This window comes from Cardiocondyla obscurior, linkage group LG08, assembly GCF_019399895.1.
Source record: "Cardiocondyla obscurior isolate alpha-2009 linkage group LG08, Cobs3.1, whole genome shotgun sequence".
NCBI classification, from domain to species: domain Eukaryota; kingdom Metazoa; phylum Arthropoda; class Insecta; order Hymenoptera; family Formicidae; genus Cardiocondyla; species Cardiocondyla obscurior.
This window is the reverse complement of record NC_091871.1, coordinates 2,615,126-2,628,367: the sequence shown is the minus strand read 5'-3', so window position 1 is coordinate 2,628,367 and position 13,242 is coordinate 2,615,126. Positions and strand designations below refer to the sequence as shown.

Sequence of the window (13,242 nt, the reverse complement as noted above, 5' to 3'; positions counted from 1 at the left end):
ATCTAATTTGTTTTTTCTGCCGTTTTTTCTCGGTGCTAAGACTCTGAGAATGTTCGTGAAATAACAGGAAAGTGAAGCGAAGCGAGGCGAAGCACGCACTTTGTAATGCCTAGTAATTTTAAAAGCTTTATTTATTATGTATAATTCTTTCGCTATCTACACTAACGTAAGAGACTATGACTAATATGCCAACACAACACATACACACGATGATACCATGAATTTTAAATAAGATAATGCGCAGATTTTTCGAAATCACAATTTTTTTTTTCTTATTTAATACTTAAATATATTAATGGTTAATTTTAATTTTTAATTAGAATTTTATTTTAATAGAAAATAAAGTAATTTGTTCGTTAAATTACTTTACTTAAAAATTAATGAATATTTTGTTCATAGTTCTTTACATAAAATCTTAACTTTTAAAAATACGTTATTTTATAAATGTAACAATATAAATGTAAACTGTACAAATGTGAACAAGTTACACCTCGACTATCCTATTCACTTTAATCTCGAGATGGTCGTATATATGGACGGATTTAGTAGACGCATTTTACCATCTTTAATAAATAAATACAAATTTAATAAATTATATGAAACTTTAGGCAGTTTCTTTATTATTCGAATTAATGGTAGCCATTTCATGATCTGCTGTGGTTTTGTTTCTTCCGTTTTGTATCGTAACTGCATCCTCACAAGTCTAAAAATAGCAACAATTTCATGCCAACTTATTTGTAATCTCGCAGCAATGCATTTATCTTATATTAGGAAAACAAAAACAATGAATTACCCATAGTTTCTTGTTGTAATTCTACCTTATAGGAAGGATTGTCGTATGCTGATGTCGTTTTTCGAGGTGATATGTCAGCCTTACTACTTGTCCGTCTTTTCATCAGCATCATTAGTAAAATTAAGGTTGATAATATTGCTAAGGAGGCCACAATGGCCACTATTACTAGTGGACCATAATAATCTCCTTCGTGTAGGGGAAGCGAAGCAAATTTTCCAGCTGAAAAAAATCTATAGTTAATCTTGTGGTAAAAATAAAAAAATTAAAAAATGCAAAAAAATTACTTTTAGAAAGAAAAGAATTTTTATACAAACTGATAGAAGTGCTCAAAAGTTTTCAGAGCATATTCTTTTAATAATAAAAGAAGAACATACAAAAGTTACATTTTTTTTTACCTTGCTGAGATACAGTAGCCGGTAAAAGGACACCTGGCTTAGTGATGAAGTCTTGCACATTGCTTTTTTTTATTCTACCATTTGTCAAATATATTTCAAGCCATAACCGGTATCTAGTACCCGGTTTTAGATCACCGATCACAGTCTTGGCATGAGAATCTCTCTTGGCGATTTTGAAAGTACTAGTGTCTTCTTTGCCTGTGTCACTCTGGTAAATTGCACGATAAATGTTTACGTATTTGTCTTCAGGATAAGGCACGCCACTCCAAGACACTTCAACGTCCGTTGATTTTATAGTTTTGATTTCAACTTTCACATCGAAAGAATAAGGATCTGGTTCCGTAAACGTGGCAACTTGAATCTGGAATTTATTAAAAATATTAATTAAATAATAAATTTTTTAATTATGAACATATATATTTTTTTTTCTTTTTATCACTTTCGAAATATTTTTGCTATTAATTACGTTAAGAATCGTTAACGTTAGATAACTTTATAAAATAATAATCGTCAAATCTTACCGTTTTTTCACTTATTAACTCTGTTAATTGTCCTGGGAACGGTATAAAGTAAATACCGACTTCATACGTAGTTGATGGCTTCAAGTTTTCAATTACGTAATTCGTTACCGCGCGATGAATCAGCGGCGTAGCTGCATAAACTTTACTATCGTATTCTTTATATCTTAATTGAACGCCGTCTATGAATTGTAATTCATACTCGGTGAATTTCTTCCACATAACGTTGACCCAGGTTGAATTCGTCTCCGCTATTCGAAGTTCAGCGTCAATCGGTATTTGCGGGGGTAAAGTCGTTATCTCCGGATGTTTCTCTAACGTGCGTACGCTATAAATTTTGCTAGTGGGACTATTAGCCAAGTCTTTTAATTTTACCGTAATCTTTACTTTATATTCGGTCATTGGCTTTAGATCGCCCAGTTCGAATTCCAGCTGTGGTGTCGCAATTAAGTCACTGGGAGGTGCAAACACTTGTGCTTTCCACGTAGCTGGATCAAAATTTCTATAAAATGAAAAAAACTCCATTGTTCCAAAAATCAAAGATAAAAATTGAGAATTTAAGATAAAATTTGTTCTCCTTGTTTTAATACTTTATTTAAACTTAGAAAATTAAATTTTTATATACGTACGTTTTATCGCTAGTGTATCGTAGCTCGACTCTTCCATGCAGTCCCACCAAAACTTGAGGTACGGTAAATACTAATCGAACCGTATGTTCATCCAGCGCTTCTAATATTTGCATTGTAACTTCATTGGAAGGTGACGCGGCTGGGAATCCAGTTATACCTCCAGGAAGAGAAAAGCCTGGAGGTACAACGTTATGGTCCAAACCTACAATATAGCGAAAGATATGTTATACATATGATCGTAAAACTCAATCTGTATCTTTGTTAAATCCAGAAATATGACGAGAATATACGATGAGTCTCTCTGAGTAGTAAAATTATATGCTTCAACACAGTTTAGTTTCTTCCTCGAATATTTTATTAATAATAATTAATCAGAGCTCTCAAGCTCTATTCCATACTTGCTCTTCATTTTTTCTGATTTTAAATTGTGCATTAAAAATGTAATCAGTAATATTTAATTCCTCGACTATTGATTATTATAAAACAATATTAACAAAATCCATAATTTGTGGTGTATTATTTAACAAAAGTATTTAATGCTTGGTTCACAAATTAAGAAAAAAGAAAAAAATTATTACGGACGACTGTCGACTATTTTCATTTTTTTAACAAGGAAGATCGGCTCGTTTATCAAACGTGACCGCTAAACTCTGTACATTATTTCTTCTGATGATCAGGAACGAACCTGACTGACTGGGCGTTTGTGCTGCGAGCGGGTGGTTCAAGTGCGTAAGTCCTGATTGTGGTATGTGAGCGTCTGTGTGAAGTGGCAGAGTTGGCGGTGGGCCATTCGGTACATTATAAGGTACGGCTGGTTGATTGGAATAGTGTTGGAAGGGCCCGGGATTCGAATCGTGCTGATTGATGTGTGCTAACAGCTCCTCTATTTGCTGTGGGGTATTTGGAATGTCAGGCGTGTGAATGTGATACGTGGTCTGCCCATTTTCGTCTTTTTGAGTAAAGATATGCGGTTTCGTCTTTTTTGGCGCGGTGGACGCCGTCGCGAAATAAACAGGTTGTTGCGCTCGATTACTGGATGACTGTTTCTGACTAGAAATCTGCTGGTGAAGATCGTATAAACCTGGATAACTCTGAGCAGGGGTATGATTGAGCTGAATTAAGCCAGGGTGTTGCGAATTAATCAAGTGGTATAATTGTTCCGGCAGAGCTTCATGATCGGAATTTTTTTGACTTTGTTTCGGCCGATCGGGCAATACCGAGGGCGGTTTTGATTTTTCCGCGTCGGTGATTTTTTTCTTTGAAATCGTAGGGATAACTATGTTAGGATCAATCGAATCAGGTTTGAGGGGTATCGAACCTTGATAAGGAAGTCCAATTGCTAAATTATCATATTGATTATTATAATGAGGTGGAGAAACATTTCCTCCGCCGTTAGGCGTGAAAGAAAGTCCAGAATTTGATGTGCCCGACTGAGGGTGTAACGGAATAAATGGGACCTGATTGATTGGACGATCTTTTTGCAAAGAAGCCCATTTGTTCGGATTCAATGAACCAGCTACGTGTTGATTTTCATTAACTGGGTGCGAAGGGATCGAAGCGCCCTTATCAGGAAATTTATCAGGCGCCAACGGACCAGGGAAATACTGATCAATTATTTCTTTGTGAGGTTTCAGCGATTCTACGGGCTTCTTTAAGTCAGATTTTGACTTTGATTTTTCTTTCGGGATCGTCATCGGCTTCTCCGAGTGACCGGGTAAATGAAAAATATCCTCTACGTTGAGATGAGTAGATAGGAAATCGGGACTGTACGGTCCGTTATAAGGCACTGTAGGATGTCCTGGATCCATGGGATAATGGGGAGGTCCGTGAGTAGTAGTGTCTGTTTGAGTTTGATCAGTTTTCGGGTCTTCCGAGAAGGAAGAAGTACCGTGCTCCGGTTCCTGGCTGGGCTTGAGCATTTCCGACCTGTTATTCGGTTTTTTGATATTGTCAACCGTTTTCCGATCAAACGTGTTTGTGGCAAAGGGACCGGGATACGCGGTCGTCACGTTCACTCCTGCAATAAGTAAAGTCCATTGTCACAGAGATTGTCAGTGATCGGTCACAAGTTGTCCAAGGCGTCCATGCATATTTACAGCGGGATCCAATTCAAACTCTCCAAGCGCAGCCACGACTAACGAAGCATGCATTTACAGCTTTGCTTTCATTTAGTTATTGCATTATCAATGCACAATATATACAAGAAAAAAGAAATAAATCGATAAATTCAAGAATAGAATATACTAAGGGAAATTCTTCTTTCCTTCCGCCCTTTTTTTCTATTCCTTTTTATTTCTTTCTCTAAAGCAGTTAACACATTGCAACATTTAAAAAATGTAATCTAAAAATTGCGTAATAACGCATTCATATTAAAATTAATAATTCATATTTAATTTTTCTATTTACATAAGTGTACATTAAATTTTTTGGTACAGCTAAATATACAAGATAAATTTCAAATCTTGTATAATGTTGTATTGTAATACGTTTAATGTCTAATAAAATCCAAGAAAGAAAAATTTAAATTTATGACATAGTATATAACGTCACATAATATTTTCCCCATCCCAAATATTACGTGCATTCTTCAGAGTTAAGAACCACTCGGTTGATTAGGATTTTGGGACGTACACATTATATTTTCATTTAAATTAATATTTACCTGGCAAATGTGACGAAGGAAGGCCGCAAGTCCACTGCGTGCAACATGGATTAGCAGGTACATGCGTCAACATTGCTTGATGCGGAGGGCATGGTAAATTAGCAGGTGGCAGAGCTGGGACAAATTTGCAAGCGGCGTGACAGGATACATTGCCCATCTCGCAATAACAACGTCTTTCGCAACCGGTGACATTTGACGGTAACTCACTCCAGTTGTCGTACATAACTCCTTCATAATTACAGGAACCATTGTTCCTGCAGCGCATTTCCTAGAAATCATCAATATAATTAATATGAAAAACAAAATAAATATGTCGGGAAAAAATTTGAGGCTTAAAAATTTCTATTTATACAGAAATATTACTCGTCGAAGCATTATAATTTTTTATTTAAATGTAAAGAGAGATCTTTAATATTTGTACCTCTGGACAGCATTGCGGTGGCTTTGGGACAAAATTTGCCGGCACCGTCTCCCAATCTAAACAGTGGGGATCCAACAAATCCAGTCCAAAATCCGTAGGACATTCTATTGTAGCGCATTCACTTTTACCACCCTCTGTGCAAGTGCAAAAGGAGATACATTCGTCGTACCATTCTGCGCCAATTTTGTACGATTTTCCCCTATAATTGCAAGTATTTTTATCGGACGTTTTCTCCGAAATATTTGTCTTCACTACTTCCGCCGGTAGAGACACTTGCATAGCTGGTCCGGTACGACTTTCTTCTGCCACGCGAACGTAATACGTATGCGCGGGATCCAAACTCGAAATTATACCATCTGCGAACGCATAAATATTAATCCTTTCCAAATTTTTGTGTCACTTTCATTAATAATTTTTTTTTAATTATTGAGATGTTAAGTAAGTTTAATTTATTGTATAATATTTATTACAAAATAAATCTAACCTTTATCGGGATTCTGTTGTCTCCATACACGATTGTCCTGCGAGATTTCTATAGTAACATCTTGAGGATTCTTTGCGGACAATTTTAACTTGATCGCCGTTGAATTCAATACCTTCACGTCCATTAATTGTACGCTTAAATCGGTGGAATTCTCCAGTTTAAACTCATGATCGGCCAAAGTGACGTCGCAAATTGTAACCGTGCAACAGTGATCACTAAAAATTAATTAATTATTCATATTACATGAAAGTTATACAATTATCATTAACAGTATCTCGTTTATGAATTTTTGTAACTTATGATTTAATCCCGACTTTGTTAATAATTTCATCATCAGTTAGAAAAAAAAAAAAGATTATACCTGGGATCGGTTAATGCGACGCAGCGATCGTGTTGTTTAGCTATAGTTTCATTCGGTGGACATCTGGGTTGGCACTTTAAATGGCCACCAGTCTCGCAAATGCACACCCTGGTGCAACCATCTTCAATGCGTTGTCCTCTGGTCACGGTCGTATTACCTAATACACACGTCTCGTCCGGTTCCACAGCTACAATAAATGTAATATAATAAATGTAACAAGTAAAAAAAAAAATATATATATATATATAATATAAATATGATATAATAAATATAATAAAATAGCTTCTTTAATAAGAAAATCAATTATTTATAGATACCGAGCCGATATCGATATAGGTTAAGTATAGCGAAAGCGGTACAGCGATTAACATTTTGTTCATTCGTATAGAAAACGAACAACCATATGAATTAGGAGACACACCTGAATCTGCGGAGCATAGCATGAGGGCACAGCATGGTTCTTCAGCAACTAGTTTTTCTTGGCACAAAGGATCCTTCAGCTCTCTTCCTGCTCTAACGTAAGGATAAACGCATAACGGTTGACACTCCATAGCCCCATTTTCAGAACACACGCACTTTTCTTCACAGCCTTTAACAACTTTTTCGCCAAGTGAATAAGTGCGATTTCCGTGGACACACACTGACGCTTTCGGGAGCAACGTCGAAGAAATGTTTATGGCAGTTTCGTTATGTGGTGCAATGTATTCTCCACCTGTGAACAATCAATCAAATGTAAGTTATTATTTATAATCATAATGTAAGTTAATATAATATTTTCTTGGACGTTCTTCAGCTTAGGAGATTGTTTCTAAAACTCTTTTATACGTATAACATAATTAAAATAAAATTAATAAATGTAGAACACGTATGTAATATTTTTAATATTTAATTTTTTTTTTTAGGTAATAAAAGTGAGATGCAAAAAGTATCTTTTTTGGAATTATAAGGTATTTTGTTTGAAAAGTACATTTTGCATAAAACATTTTGATCATTCTCTCTGAATTAATTTTTTTGATAGGTCGTTAATTGTGATTTAAAAAAAAAAATTGACCCTTATTGTTCATGTTTCCACAGATCTCACCTTCGACTTCTTTGTCATCTTCGTCCATGCTGATGTCACTGAGATCCGTGATATTAGCGTGCAGCGAGTTCGTTGGCTCCGATGCGGTGACGTTTAAGGCTCTACCTCGCGATGACGTTGTCTCTTCCGTCACTTGAACTCCCACTGTGCCGCTCGTTGTACCTTGAACGGCAAGGCTGCTCGACGGCGTCGTTTTCGTCACAGCGATTATCGGCACTCCATGAAGAAGAAACGGAATCGTTACGCCGGTAGCGTCCACAGGCTTCACCGTCGTGGGTAAAACCGATGACGTAATCGAGGTCTCGGAATCCACAACCCTTCTCGCGTCATCATCTTTAACGATAGGTTTTTGGTATTTCTGATCGCCCTTGATCTTAAAATCTATCGCAGCCTTTTTCTTAGCTTCAGTCGTGGCCTTGACGTCAGCCTCTTTCGTCGGATACGCGCTTTTCGATTCCGTCGTATCATTTCGCCAATCTGTGCGAAGGGGCTGCACACCTAGAGCGTCTTCGCCACTAGTACCTAGGAGTAAAAGAAATACGATTCTTAGACACTTTTCAACCAAATTTAAATTGCAATTGAAATCTTTTAATAATCACTTAGATATTTGCATTGTTAAAAAAAACTTACGTACGATATGCATATCGTATACATATCACTTTAATGTATGCGCATGTTGCAATTGTTTCAAGGTTCTTACTGTCTCTAGAAGTTATATATATGACTAATATAATCTTCATTCACTTGTTAATAAGAATGCTTTTTTTCTAAGCTAAATTGTCACTGAATAAGATGCAGAAAATGTATTTGACATTACAGAACTAATAATAATTTCATAATTATTTGCATTAATATGCATATCAGTATTTCTACGATATTTTTTTACATTAATTTTGCGCAAGTATTTTTATTTTTGCAATTCACTATTGATTGATTAATTAAAAACGTGTTACATTTATACTAAAGTATAACTGCGTCAAGAACATTGAGTCATAAAAATAAGATTTTTTTTTTTAACGTTATACGCAAAGGAAATGATAATATTAATGACTGGGCGCAACGGTATGTACAATAAATATACTGAAAATTGCACTCGAGCACGTGACTTAATCTACCCGTTACATTACTGCATAATATAATGTGTACGTTATACGATTGCGTTATATGTATATGGAAACACGAGCGTGACTTAGGCGAGTCGAAGACTTTTCCTACCCGCTACCGTTTCTTTTCAGACTTTTCGTGCCTAGTTCTGTCTGCATCAGAGAAAGTGCACACGTGTGGTTCAAATATAAAAATTCGAAAGGAGGAAATTAAATAAACTTTATGTATAAAATATTTATATCTGTATGTGTGCGCTAAATATATAATTTAATTATTTATAAGAGATAAACTTTTATAGCGAAAATTTCAAAACTAAATTAAATTGTACTCGTAGGAAGTTTTGTAATTGAGAGATTCTCTTTTTTTTTTTTTTTTATAATCTCGAGTGCATATTTTATGATAATTTGAGCTACTTTATTATAAGGACAATAGCAAAGAATGTCTGATTAAATTTACGAATAAAATATTCGGTAATTTTAATCGCACTAAAAACGGCGTATTGTAACGGTTCAACCGGTCCGCACGAATGCGGTATTCATCACGAAGATACACCTGACGTGTTCGACTAACAGATTCTACTTTATAAGGACGCCGTAAAGTAGGCGGTGATCTCCTTTCTACGGTTAACCCATCTTTTTTTAGTCATTCTCCGTTTGATTAATTTGTAGACGATCTGTTCAAAGCAAAATGCATTTATGATAGCTCTACCACATTTCCAAAATTTTTTTTTATAACATTATTATTTATATATATGTAATTTTCGAATTTATAAATTAACAATGTAACTGTAATGACATTTTAACAACGTAGGACGTTCCACGAAATCATTCTAATGTACCAGAAAAATTATTTTCAAATCTGTATCTAACTTTAAAGTTTTTAATTACTTCAGCAATTGTTCTTATGGCGAAATTTTTTTTGTTTGTCGCATATATTTAATTAATTAATTTAGTGCATACACGTTTTCTATTATTACTCGGTAATTAAGTCGGTAAAAACTCCGTAAAAAAAAAAAAAAGAAAAAAAATAGAGTGACGTATCTGATAGGGTTGCATTTAATTAATATTTAATTCGAGATTTGCCACAAGCGGGAATTAATAATATGTGTGTTGTGTATTTTTAACTAAGTTTTTTTTTTTTTAACTTTAATCCAATTTAGTGCAAGAGAGTCTGGGAAACCCGGACACCTCTTTTGCGCGGTCGTTCAAGTCTCTGGCTGCGTCACGCGATCCTACGCGTTTCATTCACCGCTTTAATGAACGCGCGTCGTATTATTACGCAAATGAAATAAAACGCATGTCGAGCGAGCGTCTCGTTTATAAAATTAAAAAGAATAGGACAGCGAAATTAATAAATCCTTTTCTCATCAGCGAGTACTTACGTTTTTATTTTACGCAAGACGATTATTTAAAGGGAATAAAACATTTTAAAATGTAGAGATATAAACTTCTCACTTTAACTCTTTTAACTTTACTAGTTTTAGAGATTTAATGGGTAATTTTTTTTTTTTTAATCTCCTTTTCTTACTTTACGCGGATAATAATTGTAGGAACAAGATAGTTTCTAAATTCTTTTTATAAAAAATAATAATAATAACGTTTACAAATATTCTTTTGCGCTAACTTTTCGATAATTTTTTTAATCTTTATTTCTCTAAAGTATTACCAATAATTCATATATATTTTGCTTCAAAATATTAAAAAAAAAATTCTCTCTTGCATTAAAATGGTTGAGCGTCCGTTGTCCCGTTTTTTTTTCTTTTTTTTTTTCCAGCAACATCCAAATACGAAATACTTTTTATAATCAGAACCGAGTTTATTCTCGAGGTAAGCTTACCTGGTGTCGTGGTAATTCGCGTTTCAGCATCGACGGCTGTCAAGAAAAAGGCGACCCCGCCTAAGAGGCAGAGACCCAGCAGGAAACATCTTTCCTGGATACGCATCCTACCGCATTCTTCTGCACAGAACGTATACACGTAAACGCTCGCTCGTTCACTCGCACTTCACTAATTCGTTTGGCGAAGAGTCTCGAAGAGCGTCCTAGAGAGACACTTTAACGAAGGAAAATCCACGTCCACGTCTTCCTTGGCGTGCTGCCCGCGACCAGCAACGCGTGAACCAACAACGCGGGAACAACGGGCAGTCCGTGGCTGACTGAAACTCGTTTCAGAATCCTGGATGGAGAGGAGAGAGAGAGAAAAAGAGAAAGAGAGAGAGAGAGAGGGAGAAGGAAAGAGAGAACGGTCCACTTTGTATATGTGCGTACGTACGTGAAGGGGTTTCGAGGGAGAGAGCGAGACGGAGGTAGAAAAAGAGAGAGAAAGAGAAGGAATTTGTAGAGTTCGCAGTTCTCGAAACACTGCCGGGGACACCGTTGAAAGCACGGGTACGCGGTGACCGATCGACTGGGCCGCTCTCTCTCGTTTCGTTGGCGATCCGTGCCGAGGCCGGAGCCGGAGGACCGTGGTCTCGTAGTCTGCAGCGCGGGCTCCGCAGGCGACACGGCGGTGAACGGGATTCGCCTTCGCCGCCACCGAGCCTTGCATTGGCCTACCTCTTCTTCGTGTGCGTCTTCCACTTTGTAGCCGGGGTACGAGCCACGTTAGCCTTGCTGCAGGTCGTAGACACTTGCACTCTAGGCGCCATATGTGATCACCCGTCCACGTACCTCGACTAAGATTTCTACGTACTTCGGAAGATATTACTTATTACAGTCTCATTGCAGCAGCCGTGTCACGTCCCTTGAAAACGTTCCGATTGCTTCAGTCAACCCGAATGCTCGGTTTTATAATTGCCGCTCGATTTTATAATTGCGCTCTTTTAAAACGCCCCGAAGAGCCAAAGGAAAAGATGACGCATACTTGAAGTATGCGCGTAGAATTCACCTAAGATCGCTGCCAAGGCTCTTTCCGGACCCTTGAAAAGAAAAAGAAACCGCTTTTAGATTTCAGTAATTTTTCACATTTGTGGTATAAAAAAATAAATAGCTTAAGTAGATAGTAAGTGAATAATAATTAATTATTTTCGCACCTTAGTGTTTCTGGGAATAAATTGTATATATATTATTCACGATGGATTTTTAGCGGATTTATTTGATTATAAGTAATTATTAAGTGAATTAATTATTGAATTAACAATAATTGGTATAAGCACAAGTGTCGTATAACATTTTATTACGCAACAAAAAAATGTGACGATAAAAATTTCATGTAGATACATAGAATTCGTAAATTCGCTTTTGTGTAATTAAAAGCGAAAGACAATAAGTCTCCGCTTTCTTCGCAAATACGTTACTTTCGGCTGTCTTTTCTTATTCATTCTGTTAAGTACTAATTAGATTAAAGATATTTTTAATCTTTAATAGTAAAAAAATTCAATTTTGTTGATAAAAAAAAATTTGAATAGGTCAATTTTGAAATAACAGAAAATTAATAAATCTGATTCGTCCATGAGAAATTAATTTGTGATCGCGACGTCAGCGCAGCTTCTGAACGTTTCCTGTGGACCACAACCCATGCCTTGTCTTCCATCGTCACATTTGCCCCATGAATTTCCGGTACGATAATGCCACCTAAAAAAAAAGGAATCAATTTTTATATTATTTAATTAATTTTTATCATTAACTCTACAACTTTTGCTTTCTTACACCTTTAATTATTAATACTGAGCATATTATTTGTATAATTAAAAAGAGTCAAGTGTTAATACTTTGTTTAAATTGTTTGTACAATTGATAATATTGAAATTAAATAAAGTTTTTTTATTATAAGATTTTATTTTTAATTCTGACCTGACGACACATTGTTCACAGGTGACGCCTTGTGGAAGGACCAGCCGAATATTGTGATCCCTGTAACCGCTGACAGTAATGGGATATTTATAGCCGCTGCCATCAGCCAAAGGCAAGGGATACTTATTAAAGCACTCGTCAGTTTCTAATTCCTTCCTTGAAGTCAGTGGACAAAGATGAAATTCAAAATGACCCAAATGACTGGCGGTGAGGCGAACAGTCACATCGATGGCGGAACCTGCCTTGTACCTATAGAACAATATCTCATTTTAATATAACGTAATTCAATAGTAAACCTAGCATATATAAGTATATCTTTTAATTTTAATAGGACTTCTTTTATCTCTAGAATAACTCAAGAAAAGACGCTTTTTATAAATTTTATTACATATGGCAGGGATCGATAGTTCTTAAAATTGAATTATAATATTTTATCTTGAGCGAATAACATTAAACGTGTAAAATAAATTAAGGCGTCATCATATATAATTTATATACTTACTTTTGGACGATGACACCTGATCCATAAGTCCCACCATTTTCATTTGGCCGTGGTCGAGGAAGAGCATAATTGTCACCACATTCTCCGCACTTACCGCCATTTCTTTGATGTTGAATCTGATTTAGAAATATTCATATTTTATCTTCTAATCAATTAAATCATAATTATATCAAATTATCATTTACTAAATATATTTTTATTATTTAAAATTTAATCTTTTCTATACATACGCCAATTCCTCCACAGGAGTGTTCATTATCAGTGTAGTTGGGTTCTACAGGAAAGCCTTTCCTCCACGCACTACTTCTGTTTATGGGGTCCATCATCATTCCATGTCCAGAAATTTCCTGTAGATAAATGATGGTTACTAGCGTCAGCACACATAATTTCGTAAATGCCATTTTTGCCAATAGTAAATAAAAAGCCGAATTTTGACGCAAATTATAACGCGAATGTTCGTCTGCATCTACTTTATATATTCGTGCATTTTATCTGATAAGACA

General features: G+C 35.6%; 2 protein-coding genes and 1 long non-coding RNA gene across 4 annotated transcripts; 1 reads left to right on the top strand and 2 right to left on the bottom strand.

Moving 5' to 3' along the window:
* Positions 1-113: 113 nt before the first annotated feature.
* On the bottom strand, positions 114-11,516 carry Sas (stranded at second). 2 transcript variants are annotated; one of them, XM_070661194.1, is made up of 13 exons: positions 10,285-11,516; positions 7,345-7,866; positions 6,685-6,975; positions 6,264-6,450; positions 5,903-6,117; positions 5,419-5,774; positions 4,998-5,265; positions 3,021-4,352; positions 2,336-2,537; positions 1,710-2,208; positions 1,189-1,549; positions 794-1,012; positions 114-703 (listed from the first exon to the last, which is right to left on the bottom strand). In XM_070661194.1, the coding sequence occupies exons 1-13, from the start codon at positions 10,388-10,390 to the stop codon at positions 696-698; spliced, it is 4,566 nt and encodes a 1,521-aa protein (XP_070517295.1). In that variant the 5' UTR covers positions 10,391-11,516; the 3' UTR covers positions 114-695. The 2 variants fall into 2 exon arrangements, with proteins under 2 accessions (XP_070517295.1, XP_070517294.1); XM_070661193.1 differs by having other exon boundaries at positions 819-1,012.
* Positions 6,652-7,276, top strand: LOC139105239 (uncharacterized). Its single transcript, XR_011546147.1, has 3 exons — positions 6,652-6,781; positions 6,852-6,995; positions 7,166-7,276. It is a non-coding gene; the product is annotated as an uncharacterized lncRNA (long non-coding RNA).
* Positions 11,517-11,603: 87 nt separating the features above from the next.
* Positions 11,604-13,223, bottom strand: LOC139105232 (uncharacterized). The gene is made up of 4 exons (XM_070661233.1): positions 12,970-13,223; positions 12,740-12,855; positions 12,238-12,486; positions 11,604-12,018 (listed from the first exon to the last, which is right to left on the bottom strand). The coding sequence occupies exons 1-4, from the start codon at positions 13,138-13,140 to the stop codon at positions 11,904-11,906; spliced, it is 651 nt and encodes a 216-aa protein (XP_070517334.1). The 5' UTR covers positions 13,141-13,223; the 3' UTR covers positions 11,604-11,903.
* Between the last annotated feature and the right edge of the window lie 19 nt (positions 13,224-13,242).